General features: G+C 38.0%; 1 protein-coding gene across 1 annotated transcript in view; it reads left to right on the forward strand.

The window, feature by feature from the left end:
• Adss2 (adenylosuccinate synthase 2) overlaps positions 1–16295 on the forward strand; it is a 30222-nt gene extending 13927 nt beyond the window's left edge. Inside the window, exons 5-13 of the mRNA XM_038349370.1 lie at positions 2167–2233; positions 2507–2614; positions 3723–3804; positions 5784–5910; positions 7313–7467; positions 8623–8747; positions 9959–10056; positions 12319–12468; positions 15175–16295. Of these exons, the coding sequence (XP_038205298.1) occupies positions 2167–2233; positions 2507–2614; positions 3723–3804; positions 5784–5910; positions 7313–7467; positions 8623–8747; positions 9959–10056; positions 12319–12468; positions 15175–15227 (965 nt within the window). The 3' untranslated portion in view covers positions 15228–16295. The remainder of the gene's footprint in view (positions 1–2166; positions 2234–2506; positions 2615–3722; positions 3805–5783; positions 5911–7312; positions 7468–8622; positions 8748–9958; positions 10057–12318; positions 12469–15174) is intronic.
• The last annotated feature ends 1608 nt before the right edge of the window (positions 16296–17903 follow it).

Consider the following 17903-nt stretch of genomic DNA (forward strand, 5'->3'; position numbering starts at 1 on the left):
AAGACCCTTCTTTCTTTTTGGCTTTGACTCACAGTCTTGCTGAGTTGCCAGGCTGGACAGGAACTCTCTGTATTCCAATCTGGCCTCAAGTGTGTGATCCTCTCAGCCTTCTGTCTTGACAGGCTGCTCTGGGATCCACTCCCAGAGGCTCTGACACTAGCATGCGTCCATTTGCTTGTCCAGTCTTTTCTGCTGTTATCATATTTCATGTCAACATTGTGGTATGAACTTAATACAATGTCAATATTTTTAAAGAAATTTTAAAATGATAAAGATGCTATGCAGTTTTATAAATACTTAAGCAGGGCTGAAGAGACAGCTCAGGAGGTTAGGAGTATTCATTACTTTGCTGAGATCCTGGGTTTGATCCTGAACCCCACATGGTGGTTCACACCACCCGGAACTCCACTTCCAGGGGATCCGATCCCCTCTTCTTAACTCTGGGAACTAAGCACACATGCAGGCAAAGCACAAAGAAAATAAAATGACTAAGAGACAGAGGTTTTTTTCGTTTTGTTTTGTTTTTGTTTTATTTTTGGTTTTTTGAAAACAGGGTTTCTCTGTGTAGCTCTCGCCACCCTGGAACTTGCTCTGAACACCAGGCTGGCCTCAAACTCAATTTTACCTGCCTCTGCCTCCTGAGTGCTGGTATTAAAGGTGTGTGCTACCACTGCCTGGCCTCTGTGGCTAGCTAGTGGCTAACTCTACATTTTGATCTTCAGGCAAGCTTTATTTATTAGATCACAAAATTGTCAGCACAGGTGACAGAGGTGTTAGTTAACCTGGCTAAGCAGAGCTCTGGGTGGAGCTGCCCTTGTAGTTTCTGCAGTGTCTCAAAAGCAGGAGATTAGGGAGCAATACCTTCTGCATAGCTCTAGAGGCTAAGGATTGTGAGAATGCAATTTCAGTCCAGGTTTTATCAAAATTTTATAGTTTCTATATAACTAATGTGTATCTTCTAATGCTCGTGGTGGTGCACATCGTTAACCCTAGTACTTGTTAGGCAAGAACAGGTGAGTCTTTGAGTTTGAGGACAGCCAGGGTTACACAGAGAAACTGTCTTGGGAAAAAAAAAACAATAAAATGCTTCCCTAATTCTGAGAAATCAGTCGTTTTGTTAAATAATTTATTTGGAAATAATAACATAATTGATAAAAAGAAATCCTGGCATACTATTATAAAATCGCCGAATTGTATATCTAAATCTGGTTTTATGGTCTGTTAACTATAAAATTATGCTCTGTTTAAGAAAAAAACAAGTAAATAAACTTTAGTTAGAAGTTCATAGAATAAAACCTTAGGCCTGCCTGCCTGTGAGCTGTTTATGTAGTGAGTCAGTAATTATTTGAGCACTTGCTGGTACAGAAATTAACTAGCAAACTGTTGTTGTCCTACTGCTCAGGGTATTGTCAAGTGTGAATGTGTACACAGGTGCATAGAGGCACATTGCACAGGGAGTTTATAGTTGTGGTCAAGGACTGCAAGGGTGCTGGTATGAGCAGAAGAGTGTTTGTCATATCAGAGTTTTTCCTTAAGAGTTGTGTTCATAGACAAGGATGCGATGAGTTATTTGTGTCTTGGCAAGAAGTTTTTGGATGCATTAAATAATTTGAATTCCATGTTCAAGAGTGGAAAGGTGCACAGGTCAGAGTGTGGCTTTAGTGAAAGGTGATGGAAGTTTGGAGTAGAGGAAGAAAGAGGAGGTGTCAGTGATCTCTAGACTCCTCCTAGAGACTAGACTTGAAGATGTAGAAGAAAAAAAGGATTATCTTTGGCTGGGTGTTGGTGTTGCATGCCTTTAATTCCAGCACTGAGGAGGCAGAGATCTTGAGTTTGAGGTCAGTTTGGTTATTAACAGTGAGTTCTAGGATGGTCATCAGGTAAGAATATTCTAAATTTAGCCTTCCCTGCTTTTTCTTCTTTTTTTGCTTTTTGAAATACTCTGTGATCTAGGCTGTCCTCAAACTTGTTGTTCTCCTGCCACAACCTGTTTAGTGCTGAAATGACAAGTGTAAGCTGCCATAGGACTTTAGGAATATAACAGTATAATTTGTCATAAACAAGGTTGGAAAGATTTCTGGTTTTAGTAATTTGAAGTAGACTATTTTTAGTCTGTATATTATCCTTGTTTCAATAACAACTGTGATTTGTTTGATTTCTTTTCAGTATTTGATTTTCACCAAGCAGCTGATGGTATCCAGGAACAGCAGAGACAAGAACAAGCAGGAAAAAAGTATGATATATACATAAATATATCTGTTTAATTTTGGTGTAGTTTGAGCACTTCCTTATATATAAATAAATGTGAGCCAGAAATAAACAAAATTCAGAATAGGTAAGAATATTTTACTGAGGTTTTAGAGAAAACCAGTTAGATTATGCAAATAAACTTGCAGGAAATTGCATAAATAATAAACAGTTGTATGTAACTCTTCTTTGGAAAGATCTGGCTGAAGACTTACATCTTCCTTTTGTAATTTGAAGCTTGTTTTGGTTTGTTTTTAAGTTTGGGTACCACAAAAAAGGGCATCGGCCCAGTGTATTCCTCCAAAGCTGCTCGGAGTGGACTTCGGATGTGTGATCTTGTTTCTGACTTTGATGGCTTCTCTGAGAGGTAACAGGCTTGTTTTTTATTTCTTTTTTTAAAAATTAATTAATTACTTTTTTGATCTTTTTATTATTTTTTTTCCATTCAATTATTTACACTTCCTTCCCTCCTCCCAATCCCCTCCCGCTCCCCCACACCCCCTACTCCTTCTCCCACACTGCTTGAGAGAGGGCAGGGAACCCTGCCCTGTGGGAAGTCCAAGGCCCCTCCCCCCTACATCCAGGCCTAGGGAGCTGTGCATTCATATAGACTAGGGTCCCAAAAAGCCTGAACATGTCGTAAAAACAAGTCTTAGTGTGTTTATCCACCAACTGAGGCAGTGTGCCTGTTCTAATGGGAACTCACCAAATCCAGCTGGACTGGGTCTGAATGAGCATGTGATCAAACTGGACTCTCTGATTGTGGCAGACTTGTTTTTTCAAAATTAAAAAAAAAAAAAAAAAAACAAACATTTTAAAATGGAGTACAAAATTGAAGCATCAGTATTCAGATTAACTTCATGAAAGACAGAGCCATGTTGTTTTTAAGGACTGACAGGTGACTTGGTTTTCTTTGAAAGGAAGTATCCCCAGTGTGGTAGTACTGATGCACTACTCACCATGTCCTAGGATTCAGGGACCCCATTATATCTTCCCAGGTCTTGGTAAATTATTGTGCACATCTTCAAAACTAGAGATGCTACAGTGACGTAGTCTCTATGGTACAGTTTCCATGGAAATGTAGTTGTTTGTTTGCATTGGCAGGCAACTATACTGAAAAGTCCAGAGATCAGTTGCTAGTGTCTGAGTATCATATAGACCATCCCCTTTCATTTTTTTACACGGTAGAATGTGTTTCATCTTTTCTATTTTCATATTTTAGTTATTCTATCCTTTCTCCAACCATACATATCACTTTAATTATATTTTGTCTTCAATGTAAAAACTTATTATGAATAAATATAATTTATTTGTATGCTTATCTCCTTTTTAAATTTTCTCAAAAAGTGTCTTTAGTTTCAGAACTAATTTGCTTTTGAGACCATTTAAAAAGCATAGAAATCACTTGACTTGAACATGATATTATTTGAAGTATACGTCAAGATAGTTAATGCCATGATATGTTTCTTTTTCAGGTTCAAAGTTCTAGCTAACCAGTACAAATCTATATACCCTACTTTGGAAATAGACATTGAAGGTGAATTACAGAAACTTAAGGTAATGCTTTCTTAGCTCAGTGATGTGCTCTTAAATACTGATTTACCAAACTGACATTTATGTTTTTCGTGCACTCCAGCTTTGTGTATTAACTTGTGAAAGAATTTGCAAGTTATTCTTGGACATAGCATGTTTGTATAATGTCACACAGTTTGGTCTAAATGTAATACTGGATGGGAAAAGGAAACGGTATTGAAAAAGGCCAGATCATAGGTCACAGGTGTGCCTGCAGGAAACTTAGCTTTTATTCAGAAGACAATGAAAAGCTATTGGAGAATTTGGAACAGAAGGAAGTTTAGATTTGGATTATGAAGAAACTATACATGACTGCTGAAGTGTCGATCTGTAAAGAAAGAGGCAGTGTAAAGTCAGCGTGTTTAAGGCTGGTGAACAGTCAGTTTCTTCATCATTTATTTCTGAGACGTGATTTTACTGGCCACCTAAGAAGCCCACCAGTGGTAACTGTTAGATCCAGTGGTGCCTGAGTTAGCAGAAGGTTTTTCAAACATTGGTAAATTTTGCATTGTTTTCTATATGCCTGGTAAAAGTATTAATACTGTTACCAGAACCGAGTAAAAATCTACATATCATATGTCATTCTGGAATAGTGTAGACCTTAGGTCTGTTTATAATTCTCAGAAATTGAGTGTGGTGGCCTTTGCCTGTAATCCTATCACTTGAGACGCAGAAGCAGGAAGGTCAGAAGTTCAAGTTCATCTTCAGGAACATACTGAGTTGGAGCCGAGCCAGGGCTACATAAGGTCATTCCTGAGGAGGAAAAAGAAATAAGAAAAAGAAACAGCAAGCTGGGTGGTGTACACAAGTTCCTCATTTATTCATGCCTAGGGAGGACAATCTTTACCAGGAAAAAAAAGTCTTCTCAAAAAAATAAATACAATAGCCGGGCGGTGGTGGCGCACGCCTTTAATCCCAGCACTTGGGAAGCAGAAGCAGGTGGATCTCTGTGAGTTCGAGGCCAGCCTGGTCTACAAGTGCTAGTTCCAGGACAGGATCCAAAGCTACAGAGAAACCCTGTCTTGAAAAACCAAACCAAACCAAACCAACCAAACAAACAAAAAAACTATAATGAAAAAGAAACAGCAACAAACATAAGATTTTTACAAGTGACATGTGTTAAGCCAGCAGGACTTTATAGAGTCATTTTAGCCACACAGAAAGGACTGAAATATGAATATGTAAGAGATTAAAGACAAGCACCAGGGAGAAACTAGACAGACATTCATTAGTGGATACAGTATATTCCTATGGGTTCCTGGTAAATAGCTTCTAGAATTACCATTCCGGGTGTCCATAGTTGAAATCAGGTGTTATCGCAGCTGTACTACAGCCCTCAGGGGAATTCTTGTTTATTTTTACTTGACTTCTGAAGTTAAACATTACTAGCTCCTCATGTTAGTATTTGATGCTATCAGCCAATGACATATTATAAGGAGGACAGCACTCCCTCGCTAACATCTGCATGCTTGCCAGTGTCGTTTGTGTCCTTTCCACATTTTGGTGTCACTCTGATTTGAACTTGAAAATTGTTGGTTATATAAATTATAAATGCAGCTTTTCAAATACCTGTTCAAATAAAAATGTCAAAGTGCCATCTAATATAAACAGACAGTTCTTATTCTCTCTGAAAGCCAGCTTATGAAGTGAGTACTTTGCTCTGTTCCCATTGAAGTTGATATAGAACCTTTAGATGTCATAGTGCTTATGTGTGTGTGTTGTTCAGGACCTCACACATGCTAGGTAAGTACTCTGCCACTTGCCACATCCCTAGCCTTTGTACTGCTAACCATTCTTTTCTGAGAGACCAGAGCTAATCCAAGTGTTGCACTAGGATGAGCCCCATCACCAGCGCCTTCTGCTCGGGTTTGTCAGTTTCCACTGTCGAAGGCCAGGTAGTTTCCACTTTGACTGGTGTTATAATGTATTAGTGCACATGGAAACTGGTTTTTGTCTTTGTGTAGGGTTATATGGAAAGGATTAAACCGATGGTGAGAGATGGAGTTTATTTCCTATATGAGGCCCTCCATGGACCACCCAAGAAAATCTTGGTAGAAGGTGCAAACGCAGCATTGTTAGATATTGATTTTGGTAAGTGAGATATGATTCATAGGGAGTTTGACTGAGTCTAAATTACTTAGATATAAATATTAATGTTAGCATTAAGGAGGTTATAAATAGTGCATTTAGCGATTATATTCAAGAATGAGAGAACTTGTCATCTTATAGCAAGGTTTTAAAAGGAATAATATTGTGGCAAGCACAGTACAAATTTTACACTTCATTAGAAAAATGGAATCATTTGGATTCTGTGGGCTTGGAGTTCTGCAGATTGTGAATTTCATTAGTTGGTTCATGATTTATTCAACTCCTATTTCTCTGGAATTGTAAAATGATAAAAATCAATTTGTAGAGAATCTTTCCCTTTTTAAATCTAATTTAAAAAATGGAAATTAGTATTATATATTTTTTAAGATCTAAGCAAACCTATGTATGTTAACTCACTCTGTTCATAAGACTTTTTGGTAGGCTCAGCATTTCTTCCATCCTCATGGTTAAGCTAACCTTACTCAGATGACTGTCTGATTAATCTTGGTGGTTATATCTAAATATACTTTCTTACACGATTAACAGTTCTGGGTGAACTTTTTTAACTTTTATGTATTTGTGTGTTTTACTTGCATGAGTGTCTGTATACCACATGGATGCAGTGCCCTTGGAGGCCAGAAGTCATTGAATCCCCTGGAAACAGAGTTAAAGATGGCTGTGAGCCATCAAGTGGGTGCTGGGAATCAAACCTGGGTCCTCTAGAAGAGCAGCAAGTGCTCTTAACTGCTGAGCCACCCCTTGGGCCTCTTGACATTTCATAAACGTTGGATACTAACTAATTAATTAAAGAGAATGTATTTTCCCTAATATATGTATTTACCCCTTTATCCCATAATAATCAATCTGGAAAGAGTGTATAATTAGCAGAGTGAGTAGTTAAGTATAAAGGGGAGAAAAATGCATCTGCATAATTGTTGCTGTAATTTGAGGACTGCTGAATAGAGTTCAAAGGCTGAGGAAATGTTGAACACCACAAAATTACTGTTGCCCCAGGGTCCTTCTGCACCCTAAGTGTGTCCACCAGGGAGTGATTTGGAATTAATAGGAATCAATCAAACTATGTAGGTAGGTGTCTGCATAAAATTCTTCCACAGCAGTGAGTACATACTATGTAGAGCCAAGTTAGCAAATAGACACACTCTGGGGTTCTTTGCAGCTCACATGCTACAATTAAAGCTCTGACCATCTGCATTTTAAACTCATTACAGACAAAGAGAATTAAACCTAAAACATCAAGCCCTTGAGAGAGGGCAATACAGTTATGGTCAAGTCTTCAGATACCTGGAATAAATTCATATGCGTGATTTTAATGTAATTCTGTTTTAGAGTATATGTGTACATGTGTTCATCTTAGTGTTTTGTTTCTTTTTTTTCTATTTTCTAGGAACTTACCCTTTTGTAACCTCTTCAAACTGTACTGTTGGAGGTGTCTGTACAGGTTTGGGTATGCCCCCTCAAAACGTTGGAGAAGTTTATGGAGTTGTAAAAGCTTATACCACTAGAGTTGGTATTGGTGCCTTTCCCACAGAACAAGACAATGTAAGCCCCTTTCCTAGTAATCCAGTTTTTAAAGTATGGAAAGAAAAATTGTATCCACCTTAAGAGACTTCTGCCTCTCTCTTCATTTGCAAGGGTCATTTGATATGTTTGCCTTCTCATTTTCAGTAAAGCTATATAACCTTAATTCTTGGAATGATTGACTAGGTTTGTCTGTTTAAATAAATATTAATGACTTACTTGTTTATGAACTTTCCCTTTGTTGTGAAAATTACAGGAGGAATTTAAAAGGAGAAAAGATGTATTTTTTATTGTTGTTCATGGCTTCTGTTTCATGTTTCTGGGCAGTAATAAGACACATTGTGGCAGAAGGGTAGGTGTAGGAAAACTGGTCACCTCACCTCATGGCATTTGGGAAGCCTCAGGACCCTCTGTTCTCTAACAAGGCCCTGCCTTCTAATAGTCCAGCTATGAACTCATATGTAGCAAGCCTACCCCCAAATAATGACGTGGAGACTTGTTAATTATGGAAGCCTGGTTTTAGCTTAGGCTTGTCCTACTAGTGATTATAACTTAACCTGTTTTTATTAATCTGTGTTCTGCCATGTGGCTCTTTTCCTCTCCTTCATTCTGTACTGGCTTCTCTGCCTGCCTAAATTGCTTTCCTCTCTCTGCCCAGAAGTCCCACTTAAAGTCTCCTGCTAGCTATTTGCTGTTCAGCTCTTTATTAAACCAGTTCATTAGGCAGGTGAAGTAAAACAGATACATTTTCACACATAGCGTGATCAAATATCTCGCAACACTCATCAGTGGATTAATCCTTTGATAACATTAATGTCCCTGTGATCCAGTCACCTCTCCGTATTGCTTACTGCTGAGAACCAAGCCTTCAACACATGAGCCCTTTTGTGAGACACATCTAAGACCATAACAACTTGTTTTTATTAGAATCTAAATTGCTTTGTTATCTGTCAGTCAATATTTTACCGGTATATAACAGAAAAAATATTACCTTAAAATGTAAAAATGAAATCAAAACTGAATATATTCCAAGTAATGTCATCTCCATGGATTCCTGTCTCCAGCTTATTTCATGAAATATTTTTATCAAAAGAGATATTGTTTATTATATAATCTCTAGTATAATTCCCTGAATGTACAGTTCTGATATTCTAACTCATAAATTGTGTTATCCAGGAAGTTGGAGAATTATTACAAACAAGGGGTAGAGAATTTGGAGTAACTACGGGCAGGAAAAGAAGATGCGGCTGGTTGGACCTTGTTTTACTCAAATACGCGCATATGATCAATGGATTTACTGCGTGAGTGTTCAAGATTTATTTCAGGAAATGGTAAACAGTTGATGACCACAAATTTGATTTTGTGAATCCCCTAACGGAAAAGCTTCACTCCTTCACTTCCATAATAAAATCCTAGTTTTAGCAGTGGGATGAGATGTAGGAGGAAGTGCACAGGAAGAGACGCCCAAGGCCCTAGGAAGAACTGTGGTAGTCTGACTTGTGTGCGTGTACAGAGAGCGGGAAAATGGGTAGGCTTAGATGAGCAGGATGAACCCTGCACACAGAAAGACGATGCTGAGTGGGGATGGAATGTGCACACTTAGTACCTGACCACCTGGAATCAGATGTGCAGATATGTGCACTACGTTGATATGACTGGACGTGCTCCCTTTCTGAGTTTCTGTCTCATCACCTTTAAAATTGAGGTGATGATATTACTCCAGTCATGAACATTTGAACAAAGAGATATGTAGGCATACTGTCCTGCTCACTGAAAATATTCAATAAAGTTACTAGCATTTTATATTTAAGTAAATGTGTTTGTGTCTACATTAATAGGCTGAGCATCTAACAAGCAAAAGGAGGAGTTTTTTTTTTTTTTTTTAATTTTTGGGTTTTTGTTTTTAAAAAACGAACAAACAACCCCCAAGATTGTGAATCAAAATCCCAAACCTAGTATTTTATCTAATTTCCACAGATTTTCCCTAAACTTCCTATTTTCCAGTCAGTTTTCGGGAAACGGTATGACGAAGCAGTCCTTGATGTTTCCTCACTCTGCCAGTTTGTGACCAGCAGGGTGGAGGTGATGTTAAGCAGAGTGAAGGACTGGGGTGATAGCATGTGTGGAAATGTGCTTACTGTCTCTTACTATGTGGAACAGTGCGCTCTGCTGTGTCCCTTGGGCACAGAATGCATCCTTAACTCCAGGCAGTCTTCCCACAAGCCATCCCTCCTAAGAAAGCTGAGCAAGTGTGAAGTCACCAGTGACAATCCGTTGTAATTACTAGAAGTAACCCTGGTCTATTATGAAGACTGTATGTCAGTGGAGTGTCCTCAATGTGGTGTTTTAGGCGTGGCACGCTTTCAAGTACAATCCTAACAAGTTTTCAGAATTGCTTTGGAGCTTTGGGCTTTGCATGAGTTTTTCCTTTTTCCTGTACTAGTCAGACTGGAGGTCACAAGTTTGCTGTTTCAACAGTGTCTGGTTTTTGTTTTTGTTTTTTCAAAATTAGGTTAGCCCTTACCAAGTTGGATATTTTGGATATGTTTACAGAAATCAAAGTTGGCGTTGCTTACAAATTAGATGGGGAAATCATACCTCATTTCCCAGGTACTTTTGGTTTTTTTTTAGGCTGTGTCTAACGTTTATAAGATTGTTAATATTGTCATCTAACTATACATTATATATGATATGTAATTGTTACTTGTTATAAGATTATATATCTTTCACAGGCTTTTTTTTTTTATTTTTACCTTACTAATAATGCAGATGTATTCACTTAATAACATTTTGTTCAAAACTTGTATTAATTTCAGAGTTGGGTCACAAACATGTACTTTATACTTTAACTCAAAATAAGAAAGCTGTTTGGACCATGCTGCTTCAGGGTTTAATTTTTAAAACTTAAAATTAGTTTTTAATTTTAGGAGCCTAAGGCAAAAGGCCCACTTTTGAGCCCAGAAGTTTAAAGTTGGTTTGGGCAATATAGCAGGACCCCTCCCTATAGCAGCATTAAAGTGGGTAAGGGAGAAAATTTTTTTAAAAAATCATCTGAATGATTTTTATCGAGGAGTTCTCTCTTCTTTGGGAATAAAAGGGTTTAAAAAAAGACCCTTGGATCTTGTATTCTTTCTCAGTATATGAACTTACTTCATCCTTTAAGCCCTCCAGGTGAAGGAGATACCTACTTGAGCCAGCATAGTCTCTGAAGCCTGCCTTAATCACTAGGTTTCCTTACTCAGGAATTCAGTAAATGCTTCTAGATTTAGAAATGGAAATTGCTGATTTTTCAGATTAGTTTTTCTTAAACACCAAGGAAGTGCCAATTGAAGGAATATTGACAACCTTAATGAAACTTGGCAGGCTGGAAAGTTTTATGTCCCTGAGACTAGACATTCTTGGAGAATAATTTTCTGTCACTTTTCCAGTTTCTCTTATAGAAAAACAGACATCTGTTAACATTTTAGGATATGGTTACTTAGAAACTGATTACTCAAGTATATGTTATGTCCTGGTTGTTAATGCGACCTCAAAACTGTTTTTAAGAGTTTTAATTAGCTCAAGTATCAAAGAAGAATAGTGCAATCAAATACAGTGACTTGGCAAGAGCCATCATAATTGCATAGTGATTCATTTTTATTAAAAATACTAATAACTCAAATAGATAAACTTGTCAGATGTATGCTTTTTGGTTGGACTTGTATCTGGGCTTGAGCCAGATTTCTCCAGAAATATTCCAAGGTGGAAATTTTCATCCAAGAAGTGTTATAGAATGCTCTCAGAAACATCATTGTAGTCGCAGCAGCAGTACATGTAGTACAGCTGACCACTGTCTGTGCCTCATGGCTTCCTTTGAGTATTAGACATTACAGAGAGTCTATTGTACTCAGATTCTGTTGCCTTCCTCTGAGTACTATGGATTCTTACTTTAGGGACCACTGAATTGGTGAATGGTTATTTTGAACTTGTATCATTGGTTTTATGCTTTGTTAATATTCTTGTGGAAAGTCCTATGTGTTTCCGCAAACCTCTCTAGCTGCTACATGGTCTCAGTCATTCTTGAGACTCTCTGCTCTGAAGAGGGAGACCTGAATAGTGTACCACACTATCCACCATGTCTGCAGATTCCAGCAGGGCGATATAGAGAAAGTCATTAGATGGAATAATAAAGAAATTGTCTATCCCGCGATAGATTTCTCAGAGGATTGAAGATGTACCAGCCTTCTGTAAAGTTGATGTTGTACACACACATGGTTAATAGTATAGAAATTCAAAATGCTCCAGAAACAGAAGAAAGTTTGGCACAGCTCATTTACCAACCACTGTAACAAGTTTTAACTGTGTAATCTTTCTCCACTTAAGTGTATAATCATGTTGCTGAAGAAATGTTGCTTTATAAAATACTACCCTAAAGGATATGTGTGCTGATGTTCACCTTGCTAATGGTCTGAAAATTCTAAATTCGGACACATGTGGTTTTGAGGATTTTGATAAGTGTCCTTTTTTTTTTTTTTTTTTTTTTTTTTTGGTTTTTTGAGACAGGGTTTCCCTGTAGTTTCTAGAGCCTGTCCTGGAGTTAGCTCTTGTAGACCAGGCTGGCCTCGAACTCAGAGATCCGCCTGCCTCTGCCTCCCAAATGCTGGGATTAAAGGCGTGCGCCACCACCGCCCGGCCTGATAAGTGTCCTTGAACCTTCTTTTGTCAGAGTCATTTGAAGTGGGCATAGTGGTTCATGCTTATACTTCCTTAACTTGGATAGGCTGAAGGGAGGATTGCCAAGCCAGCCTGGACTGAAGAGAAACATGTCTGAAAAACAAGTCATTTGGCAACAGGCAATGTGTTCCATAAACACATATACTTCTTAACTTTCAGCAAACCAAGAAGTCTTAAATAAAGTGGAAGTTCAGTATAAGACTTTCCCAGGATGGAACACAGACATATCTAATGCAAGAACATTTAAGGAGCTCCCTGTCAATGCACAAAATTATGTTCGGTTTATTGAAGATGAGCTTCAAATACCAGGTAAACACTATGAGCAGCTGCCTTTAATTTTCTGTTAGCTTGTGGGGTTTTTGTTTGTTTGATTGATTTTTGGTTTATTTACTCTTATAGCTTTCACCCTCATCAAAAAATGTTTTTTTGTTGTGCTGGTGGTTGTTTTTATCATTTGGTTTAAACTGCTTGTCAGAGTGGAAATCTTGGATGGACATTAGGAAATGATAGAGTATAAATAGGACATATATCTATTGCTGTATCTCATCACTGTTGCTGTAGTGAAACACCATGACCAAAGCAACTTGGGGATAGAGAGTTTATTTGGCCTACTCTTTCATACACTGTCTGTCCCTGAAGAAACCAAGCAGGGCAGGAGCTGATGCAGAGGCTGCGGAGGACTATTGCCTACAGGCTTGCTCAGCTATTCACCTGCCCAGGTTTGGCACCACCCAAAATGGACCAGGCCCTCCCCCATTAATCACCGATTAAGGAAATGCCCTGTAGGTTTTCCTGAGCCCAATCTTATATAGGCATTTTTTCAATTGAGGATCTCCCTCCTTTCTAGCTTGTGTGTCAAGGTGACATAGAACTAGCCAGCTCATTAGCAAGAAATTTAAAGTAATGCCAGAGTGAATTGGTTTACTCATGTAGTCCTTGCTCATGCTAGGTTAGTCAGGGCTATATAATAAAACCTTGTCAAAATATAACGGAACACAAACAAAAAAATGAGAAATGGATGTAACACATGTAAAACAAAACAAATGGCCAGGCGTGGACATAATGAAGTTATGTAGCCCATTCTGTTACGTGATTGCTTTTTCCTTTCATCCTTTTGTTTATATTGATGGGAGTATTTTCCACATGCAACATATTATGTACACAGACTCTGCTGTGTTTCATTTTTATTCCTGATTCGTTTCAGACATGGTTCTTGTTTCCAGATTGTTTGGGTCCCTCACAGCTTGATGTCAAACTTAGCAAGCATATTTGTGAATGCCTTTTAGTCTACAGTTTTTGGATTATAAATAGCTGAGTCTTAATGAACCCTATAAAATAGCATAAAGGATTCTCATAAAGGATTCTCCTTCCAGTATCTTGGGGAACCCAGTAATTGTATGAATAATTAGAACTGTGAGGCAGAGATGACCAGTCATTCCCCTGGACTTGTGTAGTAGGCTGTCCTAAGACTGCAGTTCAGAATTGTAAAACTTACAGTGGATTTTTGCCTATCTTTTCTATTAGGAACTTTATAAAAAAAATTCTTTATATCTTTGTTATTTTATTGTTATGGTCACTGAGTGTGAAGAAATGGTAAAAACTTCATAGTTAGAACAGAATAATAGGCAGGCTAGTCTGTGCTGGATCCCTTCTAGTGTGCATTCTTTCTAGAAGAAAAGGAGAGGATTTTTTCTCTTTCTGACTTAGAATACGAACTTTTCTATTCACTCTTTTTATTACATAATAGACACACTTAAAGTATCTTTGAATGGCAATAGTAAATAATTCCTTTGTGGTCCAGAAATAAAAATATACAAAATTGAGCACACCTTTTAAAAAACTACGTGGTACATTGCAAATCATAAAACAGAGACTAAATGTGAAACTAGTTCATCATTTTTTAAAAAACAATACATAACAAGAAATCTTAGAGAAAAATCCTGAAGCAGAAATATTCTCAACTTAATTTTCTTTTTCTTTCTTTCTTTTTTTTTAAAGATTTATTTATTTATGTATACAACATTCCTTCCCTATATGCTTGCATGCCAGAAGAGGACTCCAGATCTCATTATAGATGGTTGTGAGCCACCATGTGGTTGCTGGGAATTGAACTCAGGACCTCTGGAAGAGCAGTCAGTGTTCTTAACCTCTGAGCCATCTCTCCAGCCCTCAAACTAATTTTCTAATGGCTTAAAAAAAGTCACATCACATCTTCAAATTACTCTGCCTAAAGATGACAGTGTTTCCTGTACATTCCTGTCTTTTTAGAATGAACACAAAAGTACTCTAGCACAGTATGTAGTTTTTCCATTTTAAACGACTTTCTTCAGCAAATCATGTTTTATGTTTATAATATGCTAAAATTATTACATGGAAGAGCTCTATATAAGGCTTACTATTTTATGTGCCTGTACATAATGTATGTGTTCCACATGGGTACAGTGCCCACAGTACCAGAAGAGAGCACCATGGATCCTCTCTAACTAGAGCTATGAATGGTTTTAAGTCACCGTGTTGTGCTCAGAATTGAAATAGGGTCCTCTGCAAGAGCAGCATGTACTTTAAGCCACTGAGCCATCTCTCCAGCCCCCCCCCCCATGGAATAATTCTCATCTTGACAGAGTACCCCCAGAAACCCTTTTCTTTTGATTCTCAGAATCTACATTAATGGATACCTTAAAAGGTTTGTTATATACTAAGTTATCTAACATAAGTATATCCATAGTTCTTTGTTTTTGAGATCAAAGATATTCGGCATTTATTATTTCTGCCTTTAAGAAATAATAGTAACTTTAAAAAAATTCAAGTCAATCCCTCATAGTACTGTTTAATGACATTGAGTCAAAACCTGATACTTTACTTTTTGAGCCTCTACTTTTTAAATACAGCATTACTCTTAAAATGAAGCACAGCTAGGAGTTCAGCTCTTGCCTAGCGGACTTTCCTCTCTCTCCATCCCAAGGTTAAACGTCACAGGGGACTTGATTGACGCTCTTCTCTTGTTTTGTTTTCCAGTTAAGTGGATTGGTGTAGGTAAATCCAGAGAGTCCATGATTCAGCTCTTCTAAGGACTGCCAGCAGTGCACGAGACACTCCTTGCGAGGGAGGGGAAAGATACTTAAACATTTCTCTTTGATCTGCAAATTCAAGAATAAAGACATTGAAATGAGTTTGAGGCTGGCATTGGTTTGCAGTCTCTGACGATGGCTGTCATGGATAGACTGGTGCCCTCCCATCCAGCTTCTCAGCTGGCATGGCCGCCGCATCTGTTGCTCCTGCTGCTCATGGTGCCACACAGAGTTCCTTTCCATGTTTAGTAATTGTATAATCCCTGTTGTTTGAAATCTAAAACTTCCAGTGTAGTTTTTCTTCATTATTGTCATTGTGTTTGAGTTTTTATCCTGACTAGATAGTGAGAACAATTAATGCAGTTTTGCACAAGTATTTTTACATTCTGATCATTCAATTCTGTCATTGTAATCTTTGCTGTTAGAAAGAAAAATGAAAAGATAGGGGTTCTGTCAATTTTTGTAATGCTATGAATTCTGTTTAAATTGTGAACTGCTTATTTTCTGCTGAGGCCATTGCAAAATTGAGCTTTGGTTTGGGAGGGGGGAGTATGTTCATAGAGCCTTTCATTTGTATAGAGCACAGAACTTAGTTCTCTCTACAGTTATTTAATACAATGAACATTTAATTCAGTGTTCAAAGAGATGTTTCCCTACAATAACAATCTTAATGTTAAAAAATAATTATTAAAAAATCTGTTGTGATATTTGGTGAATAATTTTGTTTGTTTTCAGGTATGAGCTCAATCAAATGTATATCTTTTTATTTTTTAAGTATTCTGTTATTTCTAAGAACAGTGGGTTGACTTTCAACATTGTGCCTGCCAGTATATCTACAAAATGACCGACTCCTAAGTACCCACATGAACCCTAATTGTCAGCTGTAACTTTGATCATGACTTCATCTCCTTTACTGAAAAGACAAAGCGGTGTTATTTGGCAGTTAGGCTTGTCATCGTGCTGTAGATTATCCTCCATGGACTATTACATGCTTAAATTAGGTATCACTCGAAATTATTTTATTATAACCATCAATAGCTCATTAAAAAGAACCAAATATTTCCAGTATGGTTTGTGTGTTGTTTTTCTTGTGTTCATAGTCATCCTAGTGTGGAGGTAGGGTGGGTGCCCTGTGAGGTGCGTGGGGACGAGGTAGGCAGAGATCAGAAAGATCTTCAGGAGGATCGAAGTGTCTTATCACTGAAGTATTTTTATTAATACATGGTAGTTTCATTGGACTCTAATAATAAACACAAGTGACCCCACCAGCCCACTCTAACCGTGTAGCACTTGAGAACAGAGCAGAGCCGATAAACCGTACTTCACCCCGTGAAAACTGCAAGGCCTCGGAAGATCTGTATTCTTGGCTATAAGCATTGTATTATTGAAACATTTTCAGTAATGAACCCATTTTCATTCAAGTCAGGAATTTTTCCTCCATTACCCAAAATATCTCTGATTGCTGTTATTTACTGATTTTAAACCACTCTGGATATTTTAGTTTCTCTTTGAATGTGAGCTGTTGGTTGATTAGGAGAGATGGTCTGTTCTTTAAATAAAGCTGTCTTTCAAACCTTTATAACTATTACAATTTTATTTAACAAGGCTGTGTGTGCCTTCTGTTAGATACTAGATATGCAGTAGCAGGGGCAATTGCGCACTGTTATGAAAGATATGGTAGCGGCAACATGCTAAACATTGATGAATGATGTTATATGCTTCAATGAAGCATGCATGGTGAAATTAATGAAACCTAATCAAAATGTCTGGTAAGGGCCAGAGAGGGCTCTTAGGAGCATGCTTAAACATACTAACTAGATGAATTAGCATGAGAGAAAATGTTCAGGGTCCACTCTAGATTCTGCAGAAGTGGAAAAACGGAACCAAATTAGTAAGGGGCTGGGTGAGGTTGGCAGCAGACTGAGGGACGTGGCAGAGTTCTGTAGGTTAGAATGTAGTACCTGTTACGGCTAAGCTGCAGCAGAACTACTAAATCAGAAAACCCGAGCTTGGGGACTGAGAGATGGCTCAGCAGCTTAGATCACTTGCTGCCTTCTCAGAGGATCAGAGTTCAGTTCCTACACTGTGACTCTCAGCTACTTGTGACTAGGTCTTGGGATCTGATGCTGTCCTTTGGCCTTCATGGACACTCACATGTGGTGGGCATACACATCTTTAAATCTAAGTTTTAGAATTTAGTAGATTATTGAATGACTGCAAGTGGGAGTCACCACAGAGCTAAGCATACCCAACTGTAACACAAGATGCTTGAGCAGGGAAGGTTAGTATGCATATTTGATATTAATTTGATACTATAGAATTAGGACAGACATGAGACAGTTTTGAGAAGATAATGTGAGGTTGTGTGTGTTTGAGACAGGCTGGCCTGGAAGTTACCATGTAGCTCTGCATTTGGGCCTGATCTTTCAGGACCCTACTTCCCACGTGTGTGCTATACCACATGTGGCTCAGGAGGTTCTGCCTTCGCCAGTTGTTACATTACAAAGCTACTATAATCAAAATATGTGGCATTGTCATGGGAAAAGATGAAGACAATTTATGGCGTGCGGTGCATTTTATAAAAATGTAATTGACAATAAGTAGGGACAGCTGCTAGGACCTGAATTTTTGTATGTTATTAATGCTAAATTGGTATTAAATCTAGATTTAGAACAT

The sequence above is a fragment of the Arvicola amphibius genome, chromosome 12 (genome assembly GCF_903992535.2).
Source record: "Arvicola amphibius chromosome 12, mArvAmp1.2, whole genome shotgun sequence".
Lineage (NCBI taxonomy): Eukaryota > Metazoa > Chordata > Mammalia > Rodentia > Cricetidae > Arvicola > Arvicola amphibius.